Source organism: Acanthopagrus latus, chromosome 15, assembly GCF_904848185.1.
Source record: "Acanthopagrus latus isolate v.2019 chromosome 15, fAcaLat1.1, whole genome shotgun sequence".
NCBI lineage: Eukaryota > Metazoa > Chordata > Actinopteri > Spariformes > Sparidae > Acanthopagrus > Acanthopagrus latus.
Genome location: NC_051053.1, coordinates 5,226,552 through 5,239,799, shown reverse-complemented (window position 1 = coordinate 5,239,799; position 13,248 = coordinate 5,226,552). Strand labels below are relative to the sequence as shown.

General features: G+C 48.4%; 1 protein-coding gene across 10 annotated transcripts in view; it reads left to right on the top strand.

Moving 5' to 3' along the window:
- zmiz1a (zinc finger, MIZ-type containing 1a) overlaps positions 1 to 13,248 on the top strand; it is a 108,255-nt gene that overhangs the window by 60,968 nt on the left and 34,039 nt on the right. For all 10 annotated transcript variants that reach the window (XM_037124131.1, XM_037124128.1, XM_037124129.1 and 7 more), the window contains one exon: positions 11,074 to 11,184. In XM_037124131.1, coding sequence (XP_036980026.1) covers positions 11,116 to 11,184 — 69 coding nt within the window. In that variant the 5' untranslated portion in view covers positions 11,074 to 11,115. The remainder of the gene's footprint in view (positions 1 to 11,073; positions 11,185 to 13,248) is intronic.

The window sequence follows — 13,248 nt, the reverse complement described above, 5'->3', positions numbered from 1 at the left end:
CACTGGTGCTACACGGCGGCCGTGTGTGTGTGTGTGTTTGTGTGTGAAAATGCATGAGAGTGCATACTGATGTACAGTCAAGGGAAGAGCTATCTTTGCCTGCTGAGCTAACATTAGAAGACACGGTGCTTTGGTAAACACGTTGAGGGGGCGTCGGGCTTCGCTTTTCGGCTCTCCGGCCTCTCCCGCTCAGCCAGCGCCCCGGCGGTGATCGACAACCTGCCTGCCGCCGTCTTTATTAGTCGCTCCCTCAGAACAGCCCCTGGCAGCGGCGAGCCCCCGACACCATAACGCCCTTCATCAAATATTTACCCCTCCTGAATCTACAGCGTGCACCGAGGCCGCATCAGACACAAACCAAAGTGCCAGGGTGATATCTAATCCAGTCCAATCCGTCTCATCGTCAACTTCATTCTCTTCATGGCGCTCCTGTCAGTTTAGCATCAACTGGAGGATTAGGGCTGTAGAAGGAGGGACCTACACGATTGTTTATTTACGAGCTGTTTCCTGCTTCTCTGTTATATAGCCGGTGGCGCTACTGTGACTGAGGCCTGACACGACATCGTTTTGACAGCCGTCGGGCGATTAAGGAAATTAAAGTAATTGCTTAAGTCTTTGTCATGTAAATGCTTAGAACCTCCCCCTGGAGTATTTGGCTTTGACATCCATTGGGATCCAACATTCAACCTTGCACCTATCTAAAGAAGCCGTATCATTATCGTTATTGTTCGTGGTTTTCAAATGGGACGGAGATGTAGAGCCAAAACGCACACTGTCAGATTGGATTTGTCTCCGACGAGGCATCGGTTTGGGTTAAAAATTCCCTGTATATTCACTTTCTTGCGGCGGGGATCGATACACAGTGTTTCCCAGCAGCCGCTGCGTGGTGATTTTCCCCAGAGGAACATCCAGATGCGCCAAAGATAAATGCTACCACACAAGCCCCATGCCTCGCAGGATCTCTCAGCGTCGAAGCGGTGGCGGGAAAATTATGTTTGTGTTTTTCTCTCATCAGCTCCCTCCAGATGTGCGATCACGGTCAAAGGGAGGAGCGACGGCTGTGGCTTGTGACTGGCCGGCGTTTTAGGGAAAGAGACGGCGTGCACCCGGCTCGCTCTGGCTGGCCGGCCGGCTGCGCTGCTGCCTGTAGGTCTTAGTGATTCATGTCACACTGTAATTGGTTTACCTGCTCCCTGTGTGTCTGCGCTCTGAGTGGACCAAAACAAATTACCCAAGGATGACCTCTCGCCATCCCCCCCCCCCCCACCCCATCTCTCCCCCTGCACGTCTCTCCCAGCCTCCCACCACATGTAATATGTTGTACGAGGGTTTTTCTCTCTTCCCCCCGTCTACATACCTCAAATCTCACGAGCAGAGCAGAGCAGAGCTGAGCAGCGTTTTCGAGGGGAAGCATATCAGAGCACCGTTACACACATTAAAGCCTCTTGAGGCTTGAAGATGTGTGTTCTGCATCTGCCCGCTGTGTCAAACATCATTCCGACATGTTACGCACACATGCATGCGTGAAGATAAGCTGACGGGAACGGACTTTGCGTAACAATGCTTGAGATCGCAAATAAACCCGCGCTCACTGGTGGGATGCTTTGTCGCTTAAAAGAGTGTTTTTATTTTTATTTTTATGAGAGCTGCATTAGCCCCGTCGACGCTGGTGCTTTCTGTGCTCGCTGTGCCAAATAGTACCTGTGCGGATTGTCCCTTCTGTGAATGAAGCCGGTGCTCCGCGGACGCCATTAGGCCGTTTCATTTTCTCTGCAAGCAGATGTTTTGTGCAACTCACACCCTCACACTGACACAGGGTGGTGAGCGAACACACACACACACACACACACACACACAGAGCAAGATGAATGAGTGCATCATTCTCCCCTTAACCCGTGTAGGAAGGTCTCGCTGTAAAAATCTGCTGTCAAAGGATTTCATTTTGCAAAGCTTGAAAAGATGATTTGTTTGTATTTGTTACATGGCTGTGTCCATCAGAGGACGCGGTGCATGTGCTAGCCAACACCAGCCCTGTTGTGGTGCTCTTGAACAAGTACCTTCTTCTGTATCAAGTCAAGGGGAACGCCACTGTGGGTGAAAAAAATCAGTATGTTGTCAACATTTTCCCTTAAGGTGCCCTATTTATAATCCTTTCTCCTGCTGTTCTCCCAATTGGTTCTCCCAACGTGTACCGTTGAAAGCCAGATTTTATGGCAATACGAATCATATAGAGCGTTTTAGTTTCTGGTCGGATGTGTGCCATGGTGCCTGGCAACCCGATCCTGAGGCAGAGGTGAGCGACCTTGTCTGATGCGTGCAGCTCGTTCTTGCACTCCGCTTCAAATCTGAAAACAACGCAGCAAATCTGTCTGCATTATTGACAGCTGATTGCCTGAGAATTGGTTAAGCTGTCTGTCATTATTATGTATTTTTAGATTATCGGCCATCCACCAACTTTGTCCTCTGTCTGTTCAAATGACTTTGTGGTCTGTGTGGTTGATCAGACTCGGTCTGTTTTTCTGATTGGTGTTTGTTTTGTCATCACTTATCACTCAGTGTGCTAAAAAAAGGTTCATTTATTAAAGCAGTCCTTGTACAGCCATCTAGCCTTTGTTGTTGTTTGTCTACGAACAAATGGCGCGTAATGTGTTGGGAAGGTTCTTGACATCGTTGAATTTTGCTGAGGTTGAAATGGAAATTGAAACTGAGACTGGTCAGAAAGTAAGAGAGCAGTCAGGAAACAGTCAGAAGTGAGCGATAATCAAATAATCAATCAGTAATTCAAATGAATAATCAACTATTCAGATCACGAATCGCTCAAAATTGCTCAACGGCTCTTATTCAGCTGTCAGCTTTTGAATTTAGCTTGAGGCTGTGTTAGGCATGAGCGATCTGACAATAAAGATGAATGCTTCATTCACAAAGATCAGTGTCAGGCAAAAGAGTGACATTGCTCTTAAACTCCAATAGTCATGAAGTTACTATGTAACATTAGGGGAACATTAGCATAGAGCTAGCTAGCTAAAGAAACCATCTATTCTGGTCAAACAGTTATGGCTTTATTAGCCTTGATACAGATGCATGTTCTTTATGGGCCCCAGAATGTAAAAGATCCAGGTAATTTTCTACCGGGGGACTTTTTTACCTTCATGTAGCACTGAGCATAGAAATGAACAGAGATCCGCCTCTGATGCCGTATCCAGTTCTCATTAAACGACAGTGAGTATTAGCGTTTAATCAACTAGCCGACTAATCATGCACATCCCTAATTTGTAGTATTATTTCAGCTGCTCTGTGTGTATTATTCCACACTGATTTCAGCGTTATTTCTTATAATTAATGCTAAGGAGTAGGTTTTTTTGTTTTTTTTTAATCGGTTTTATTCAGATGTCTCATGAAAAGATCAGAGGGAGAAATAAAGGCTGTTCTGCAGGAGCTGCAGTGCAGAGAGGCAGGGCCGGGTGCTGTTTTAGTGTGGATTGTGCTTTCGGAGCGTCGAAGACAAGGGGAGTGGAGGGCAGACTGGCACAGATATATTTTTTGCTCTCCCTAATGACACCAATACCATTTCATGGCTTACTGAGCAGATTGAATCACACTCGCTCTTTGTAAGTCTCACTCTCTGCCCCTGTCTCTCCGTTTCTCTTCCCTGCGCACCCTTCATCGCTCTCCTCCTCGCAGACACCGTCCCGTGCACATTCATATGCTGCCGTACGTCGATGTGTTACACTCACCCCAGTGAATGTTGTTTAATTGCATTTGGGTCAGCAGTTTGCCGGTGCTGAAACCGAAGGACATGGAATTTGTCAGTTTATCCATTCAGCAGTCGCAGGGGGCGGTGTGTGAGCTAACAGCTCTGCTGGAGTCAGGCCCATAAGGTTAGCTTTACACAAGGCTGTCAGACTGCACTGTCAATCACTCTCCTCTCCTCTCCTCTCCTCTCCTCTCCTCTCCTCTCCTCTCCTCTCTCCTCTCCTCTCCTCTCCCTTGTCATCTCCACTCACATATTCCTCTTAAAAATGTACCAGACTGCTGTTATTCCACTTAATAAAGCTTATGAGATTTCCGCTTTTTTCTTCGAGAGGGCTCAGTATTTCAGGCGGTCCTGTGATGGCTGGTGCCGTGATAAAGGCTACACATCAGCCTGTGTTCGCCCCACACACACACACACACACACACTCTCGCCTCATCCCTTGTGCATCACGAGTGATAAAAATCTTGCCTTTCGTGACAGTGGAAAATCGTATGTGTCAGCCAGGACATACACTCTTCCCCGGCTGGTATTTATAGTCCTCAGCAACTGGAACATTGTATGGAATAAGGCGTTCATTCATTCATCATGTGATGCTCAAGCTCCATTCTGCTCGTGGGTGACCTGATTTCGCATCTCGTGGCGAGATAGATGGCCTTTCCCAATCAATGCACATGAGACAATAGAAATCAAAACACAGACATGTGCACCAGGGTGGGCCCACACATACACACAAGTGTAAAAGAGGAAAAAAGGAAAGTGGCACGAAGCCTCAGGAATAATATGTAGATCCGAGATCGAGCCACGATACAGCATGTGAAAAGGCACCATCGGGATTTCTGGTACGGTTATAACTACTTCATATGACGCGTTGTCCAACCACGACAGAAATCTAGTGTTGCTCCAGGCGGCCACATTGGAGGATGGAGTGAAAAGGTGGTCGACATCATTCAAGTAAGAGGATAAAAGGCACAGACATTCATAGTGTTGTACGTAGCTGTAGGGCTGCAGGCAACCCAAAAAGAAGAATCTTGGGCAACTGATATTGTATCTTCTTTTCCAGCACGGTGGCCAGGATTTGCAGTTAATGTTTCTGCAAGCCACAGATACCTCCAAGGTTGACATTTGTCGCAAACATGGCGTCCTTATTAGCTGACTGTCACATCAGGAGGTGGAGGGGGGCGGAGGTGGCGTTATTTCAAGCCAACAATGCTGCCAAACAGCGCAATGCAGTTCGTGTCATGCCAGTGCATATTTGTAAGGCCATCTGGGGATATTTACAGCCATTTATGTGATGTCAAACCCCGAACAGAACAGTGTCTGACTGCTTAGGCTACCGTACCAGTGAGCAGGCGGATTAAGGAGCTCTTTTGTCCCCCATCAAACCCACACCAGCGCTTGTCCGGCAAATGAGAGTTCGGTCGTTCGACAGCGTACTGACCAGCCAATCGGACAGCCGACCAGAAGGAGTTAACCCTGCTTCGTTGATCACATGGAAAGTTAAAAAAAAAATTTTAAATGCGGGCCCTATATTTACTTGTTTTTGTGTGTAGGTGATTCATACTTACCAAAAGTTATGAAATCTGCCCTGATGCATCTATTTCTGACAGTGAGTTTCTGACAGCATGGTGGAAAACGATCCCTAAAAAGAGAAACCTTTTTTGTGAGCAGAGTCACAAGTCTTGTCCAAGGAGAAGTCTCCCTCTGAATTCTCTTAAAGGAATTTAAGAATGATAGAAGGAAACGCGTGAGAGATCATTTCAAACCCCGGCTCTTTCCTTTTCTTTGCGCACAGCTGGCCAGTGATGGGGCGGATTGGAAGTGAATAACGTCAGATTGTTTCTTCTGGAAAGCGGTTGTTGATTCACACATCCAGCACGCACAGAGCGACATTAACGCACATGCAAACGTCCCATAATGACGCTCCAATACCTCCCCCAACTATTTAAGATAAAATAATAAGCTGAAGAAAAAGAGAATTGGCTGCTTTATTTCTGTTTTCCATCACTGCAAATGTAATACCGCGGCACCTTTTTTAATTGTTGGACAAAAACAAGCAGCAACATGCGAGAATAGAATTCTTACATCCTCATAGATTTATCGACAGTGCAAATGATTTGTTACATGCTGGCTTAATATCTTCTTTTGGCAATTATCATCCCACAAAAATAGCGCCGTGCCTACCATATAAACATATTCAGTATCAAATTTGTGTTTTCGCTCCCTAATAGATCCCTAAATGTGCGGCGTTCATTAAAGCGAGGGCGCCTCTGTGCTGACTTGGTACACGGTGCTCTTTTTGTGATCTCGCACATCGAGTGGTGAAATAATCGGCTGCTCCCGGGGGGTATCTGGTGGCGCATACCTGTAACGCTCCACAACTGAAGCTCCATATTTATAGACGGCAACAGAGCAGCTCGCATGTCCCCACATCACAGCTGTTTGCATTGCAGTGTTGGGTGTCACATATCTGCCCGCTGCTCCTGTGGTTGTCGCATTAAAACAGAAGATAAACAAACAGCAACATTTAGAGTTTATATTTTCCCACCCCTGGGACACATCATTTCATATTTTTATAGAGGCTGGTGGTTTGAGATGCTGTGGGGAGGGCTGAGTTTAAAAGGGAAGAAAAAAAAAAAAAAAAAAGGCCGGAGGGAGCGATGTGACCAATGGCTGGCTTTGCTGGGAGGGGAATCAAAAAAAAAAAGGAGAGGGAGGAGAGATTAGCGGAGGAGAGGATTAGCAAAATAACGCAAAGAACAAAACAAGGCAGAAAGACGAGAGATGTGGCGTCAGGGGAAAAAAGCTGAGGATAGAGCGGAGCGAATAGAGGCAAGAAAAAGGGACAGTCTACGGGAGTTTGCGGCTCGAGATAATGCGGAACGTGAGAGCGGGCTGGTGGCTTTTTACAGACGCGCTGAGAGCCGAGATTGTGGGAGGGGGAGAGAGGCCAGCACAGCTGAGTGGTGTTGATTGGCCTGTTTGAAAACACATGAACTGCAGACAGAGAGGGAGAGAAGCTGCGTGCGCTGGGAGAAAGTGTCGCTCTGTGCCGTGCCACGCTGCAGCCCAAACCACATTAGAGCAAATGAATCCATTCCACCTCCTGTTATGGCAGCTCCCGCACGGGGCCCCAGGAAGGAGAAAGGCAGGGGGGGGAGGGAGGGAGGGAGGGAGGAAGAGTGGCAGGAGGGTTGAGATATGAGGGACGGGGAGAGGAAAATGATAGAACGGAAAATGGAAGGTGGTGGAAAGGAGTTGCATGCTGGGTGGCTCTAATGATGTCTGAGGGCTGTAGAAAAGGGGTGGGGGGGTGGGGGAGTGAAAAAGCACACAGCAGTGAGGGGAAGAAAAGCTGTGGCCATGTAACTGAGGATGAGGAGCAGGAGGAGAGAAGGTCTCCCACTGAGTCCAGCGTGCAGGACTTAAAGTTACGATCTCCTTTTCCAGACTGTTGCTGAATAATGATCATGATCTCCGGGTTGCCCTCTACACTTTACATGCAGAGACTATAAGAAACACGGCCAGAGATGCTGTTTTTCATAACGTGGCGCACACACCTGTAATTATGTAACTGAAACAGAAAATCCTGTGTGCACGGATTACCCACCCATTCAAAACATATGGCAAAAAAAGTGAGATATAATTTTCAGAAAACGTTCAGGTATGTTAACCTAGAGACGCTTTCATGTGGCTGCAGGACTTGTTGACAATTTGATACCAACAGGATCATATTCTGATAATCGTGCTCACGTCATTTCACCATTTTATCATCTCAAAACTTTGCTGTCGTGCTCCGTACAAATGTTTCCAAGCAAATTGTGTTTCAAGACCAACAAAATAAGCTGCTGAATGTTTTGCCTACAAAGGGGTGGAAGTAACTAATTACCACCATCTACTGATATCACTGTAATTAGGTCATTTTTTGGGGGAGTCTGTAATTTTACTCTCACTTAATATGCTTTAAAAAGCAACCTTTGAATAATTGAGTGCTGAGAACAATTTGAATGAATCTCCAAACCTTTCGTGTGCAGTTTTCTCGCTGATCAGACTACTCAATCACAAATGGAACTGAAGGGTGCAGAAGCTGCAGGTTAGGAGAGGTGACCGTGACAGCGCAGGAGTTAGAGAAACATAAAGCCCTTTGATTGAATGCCTGCTATTGATAATGAATTAAACATCAACAGTTTAAAAAGTAACCAAGAGTACGATTGAGAGGATACTTTTTAATTGAGTACCATTGTTGAGTAATATGCCAATGTGGCAACCTTCTCACATGCCATATTTGCTATGTTACGTCCCTTTGTCAAAAGGACAAGATCTTGTGAAACCCTTTGCGCTTCTATAGGCTGATGCTGTCAAGAAATGATGTGTAGATATTAAAGAATCTGAATGTTTTGTTAGACTGGTGAGAATCTGCAGTGATCTTTGTATTTTTATTCTTAGATTCTTCTGTATACTTGTGTTGCAAACTAGCCCCTGAAAATGCCCCTAATAGGATGAAGTACTGACCGAACGGAATGTCGTGATGATTCTAGAGGTGATTTGGCATACATGTGCATTGTCCTGATGTTGAAAAATATCTGTGTTAATATCCTGACCTGCTCCTGAAGTGCTTCCATACCATCATTTTCACAGTATTGGAGCACTTCTGAGCTCCTGTGTAACCGCTTCAGTGCAACCCCTCTGAATGATCACACTCACAAAGCAAGCTGCACTTGACAAAAGGTGGTAGTCGTTTGTCTGAAATGAGAAATCACTCATGCTATGAGTGATCACGTGTGCGTGTGTGTGTGTGTGTGTGTGTGTGTGCTGCTGATAATGAAGAGATAATTTCAACACTCTTTCTCTTTCTCTTTTCCCCACCGAGCCCGGCCCCTCTGCCCCCCTCCCTGACATACTCCACTGCTTTTCATATTACTTTGCTTTTGTTTCTGAGCACTTATTTCTTGCCCCGCTTCCCCCAGCTTGTTTTGCTCGGGAATGAGAGAAGGAGGGAAACAAAAAAAAGTGAGAGAGCGTCTGCGCGAGAGAACGAAACAGAAGCTTCCTCTGGATGTTGGTATTGCTTGCGGTTTGTTGCTCCTCTCTGATTCATAGCAGCATCCTCCCACTGCTGTTTAAAAGGGTGGTTGTAATATGCACAGCATAATTGGATGTGTAATCCTTTGCTTTGCACCTCTGGTAAGCAGTGCTGAGTGGAGCTGATTAAGATGTTTGGAAGACAATAAAGATTTCGCAGGGCCTGTCTTCATTGTGCGCGCGACTCAAATGGCTTCAGCAGAAGCCCGACGAGTCTGAAAAATCTGGAAGACAGAAGGACAATTACTCCCCGCTGCAATCTTTTCTGTCCAGCTGTAATCAGTCAATCTGTGGATGTCAACACTTTGTTTCCCTTCCTGTGATGGTCCGACAGATTGCCATTTTTTTTTAAATTTTCTGTAGTAAACAGGGAGCGGTCAGGATGTGGGGCAGGAGGAGGGATTCTGCCATGTTTCCAATGAAGCGCTGCCTGTTATGCAACACATTCCCCCCCCCTGAACAGGTCATCAGCCTGGCCAGTCGGCCTGTCAGTCAGGTGGATTTGACTCTTTATCTCCATTATGACGCCACTGACTCACTGAATGCAGCCGCTGCCAGCCGGTCGTGTTGCTCCCTCACTCATTTTTCCTTTCAGAACCTGAGGGCCCATCTTTTCATTGACTCACAAAAGCCCCCCCCTTTTTTTTTTTTTAGGAGGAGGAGGTGTTGTGTGAGGGGTGAAAAAGAAAAGATTATTGGGTAGAAGAGGCAGATTTCTAAACACCCTCCTCCTCCTCCTCCTCCTCCTCTTCCTCCCTCGCCCTCTTTGGTCTTGGGACAGCAGGGAAGGGGAGCTGGAGGAGAAACAGTTAATCAATAGCCACAAGGTCAGACGGCGAGCGCTGGGCAGGAGTGTGCCCTGTTAGCGGTCCGTGGAGCTGCCTGGCTGCTGAAGGGGATTTGTAGCACTTGTCAGGGGCTTAAAGGAGCCCTCTCCGGACCACTTGCTCTGGGTGCAGCGTGTGAAAGAGACATGCTGGTTAGCAACAGGAGAGGGAGACATCTGCTGGACGCCAGGAGGCACGGCACGGCAGAACTAGGCCACCCAGAGTCATGGTCGCATTATGCGCGGTCAGAGCGGCTTTGTGCCCTGCAGAGCTGCTCTGTAGGGACTTTTCGCAGACCGTCAGCAACCGCTGCAGCATCATGCCCGCGTAACCCGACGCAGGGCGTTCGGCCGCCCACCGCTTGACCGCATTTGCTCCAGAATTCCCCCCTTCGCTCATGCCAGGAATGTATCCGCTGATGTTTAAGACTTTGTGCAAGTGCACTCCAGGTAATTCGACTCTGGTAATGCTTAAGCTCAGAGGATTAGTAATACACTCTTATTCTCAAGGTGTTCCTTTGAAGTTTTACCTTCACGCTTAATCAAAGTGAAGAATTCAGGCTTTTGTGTTTACATGCTCTTAAGCGCGCACGTGTGAGTGTGTGTGTGTGTGTGTGTGTGTGTGTGCGTGTGTGTGACTGAGAGAGAGAGAAAGAGACAGAAAAAGAGTGTGCACACTTGCAACACTCTCTCTAAGATAAGCCCACCAGACTGAGCACAAACTCCCCGGCTGAGCTCTGCGCTTCCATCGCGCTCGCTCTCTCGCTCTGTTTGTCACAGTGGGGGATCTTGGGGGACCCTTTATCAGTACTGAACAGCTTTCTAGAGCCCTGCCCCCCCCCCCCACCTCCCCCATCTCCCACCTGTGGTTTCTCAGTTTGGCTTTTGTGTGGAGGAATGCGAGGCGGACCAACACTGATGGAGATAAACACAGAAGGGGATGGCGAGGGACGGAGGCCTCGCTGGCAAACCAGCAAGGCGCCCATTAATCCAGCCTCTGCCCGTTTCTCCAAGACGGTCCGAGTAGTGCGCGCAGGGGCAGGAAATGCTCCCTGAGAACAAGATATATGCAGAAAGAAAGAGATGCTGTGAAGCTGAAGCTTATCTGCTGGTAGATGTGGGCATAAATCAGATGTCCACGCCACTCTGATAACCTTTTGTGAGGCGTGCTTCCTTTTACAGACGAGATAACTGTTGACGTCCCCTCTCGGTTGCAGTGAGCGTTAGATGAAAGCAGTAAAGTTCTGTCATGCGTCTGCTGTGGAACGTCTCCGTTTCGTGCATTTTGCCAAAAAAAAAAAAAAAGCGATCTCGAGGCAAATCGAGCTCGTTGATGAGCTCAAGATGTTGATTTCACTTGGTAAGCTACAAACCAACTGTTCTAACCCTCGTCCTCTTTCTCCCCTTTTTGCAGAGAGTCAAGAACTTTTGATGGCGTCCCGGTAGAGGCATCAGGATGAACACGCTACCATCGATGGACCGGCACATCCAGCAGACCAATGACAGGCTGCAGTGCATCAAACAGGTGTGCATTACGGGCACCCCCCCCCCCCCCCCCCCTCTCGGCAAAGCGCGGACGTGGACCCGAGAGGAATCTGCATTTGCTCTCCTTTCCTACGCTCCTTTCTCCTCTCAGCACCTTATATGGGCATCAGTTTTTCTGGCCATTAGCTCCAGTCACACAGATCATGTTGCACAGGGTCATAGAGAGAGAGAGAGAGGGAGAGAGAGGGAGAGACGGGGGAGAGAGAGAGAGAGAGAGGGAGGCAAATCTGGCGGCGAACACAAGAAGAGACTTCAAAGGGGCGAGCAACATAACAGCCCCCCCCTCCCTCCTTCCTCCTCCAGGTCCTGTGCTCCCTTACATCACGTTCCTTACTCTTGACGCATGCTGGCCCTTGTTGTGGTTTTGCTTAAATGCTTCCGCGAGTTGCCAGCTTTCAGGAGGCTCCTTTACAGACAGATACAGATAGAAAGACACAGTCATACAGACAGACATAACCCTGGGCTACCGCCTCTGCCTGTGATTAATAGTCTACAAGAAGAAGTGGCTGGCTGGCAGGCTGTGGGCTTATTTGTTTATGCCGCGTGGGTGTGATCCTTTATATCTCCCAAACATCCATACGACACCAGGCCTTACAGTGAATCGGTGAATGATAGGCCTTTGAGCTCGCGATTATGAGGTGACATATCCCTTTTTCTGTGCGCCTGCTGCTAAACCTCCGCCCGTCCCACCCCCACCTGCACTCCTGAGCGCCCATTACAACAACTTTATCTGAGCAGGCTCGCTCTCTGCTCCTCTCTGTGTGTCGCTCGACGTCGAAAAGCCTCGTTTCCAAAATGTCAGCGTTCTCCCCGATGAGTCAAATTTTGCCGAATTGACACCACTCACCACACAAAGCCTCCTCAATTATTTTCTCAGGCGTCACTGATAAGCCCTAAATAGCCCGAGTTAACACGTCTAGCTTAATGAACGCTCTTAATTGTAGTCTGGTTTATATACTCCTCGGCTCTGGCTGTTACAGACTCGTAGTAAACCAGACTTCAAAGGCAGCGAGTTCGTCAGCGAGCTCCGAGCTAGCAGGGTGTTGTTTTGGTTCGGGGAGAGCCGCTGGCAAGGAGCCAGGTGTTATGCTGTTTTTCATGCAGCCAGGTAGACGCTGAACAGCCTGATCCTTGGACGGCCTGAGAAGGGATAAGTCAGCCCATCATCTCGCAGAGGAAAGTCTGTCAAGCGTCTGGCTCTTTGTCTGCTGCAAACCCCATCGCTGCTGCTGCTGCTGCTGCCGCCGCCACTGCCACTCAGCCCTCTCTCTCCCCCCACCCCTTCCCCGTTCTTGTCCTCATCCAACCCTGAACGGCAACAACAACAAGAACAGCTCAGGCCCCATCCTCCTCCCGAAACTTAGCCCGAGCTATTTCCCTCCGCTGTCCTCCCCCTCACACCAGAGTCGAGGTTGTCAGGCAGAGTCGGTGGCGAGCGCTGCAGCAGGAGGAGCTGTGAGTTCAGATCTAGACAGACAGCCCCTGCTGTGCTAGTTCTGATTCCTCTCGCGCTGGAGGCTGATACGCCTCCCATCAAGCAGCAATAATGCCAGATTATATCACTCATCTAGAGCAGGCTCCTCTCCTCCCTCCCGCTCAAACAAGAGCGTCTCTCGCTTTCTCGCTCGCTCTCCATCGCCTTTGTCTTCGTCATCAGTCAAACCCCTGCGAGAGTCCGCGGCTAACTCTGTAATGGCTAATCTTCACATCAGAAAAGATGAGTCACTCGAGGCCTCTCTTGAAGCTCATGATATCACTGGAGGCTCTCGGAGATTGTCTCTGCAGGGCCGCACACGTTACGCCTCGTTCGCAGCCGAGGGTCCCCTTTTGTCACACAGCGCCAAAAAGCTGCCCTTTCAGAAAACGCTCACCTCTGCTGCCCCCTAAAGACAATAGCTCTACCTTCCCCTGCAAGAACACACAAAACAAAACGCTTCAGCTCCAGATGAGAATAATAAACACTTTCAAGTGGGCTCAATCTCGCCGACTGAACAAGCCGCAGCTCTGCGCCATTTCAGAGCTATTAACCTCCTGAGCCGTGAAG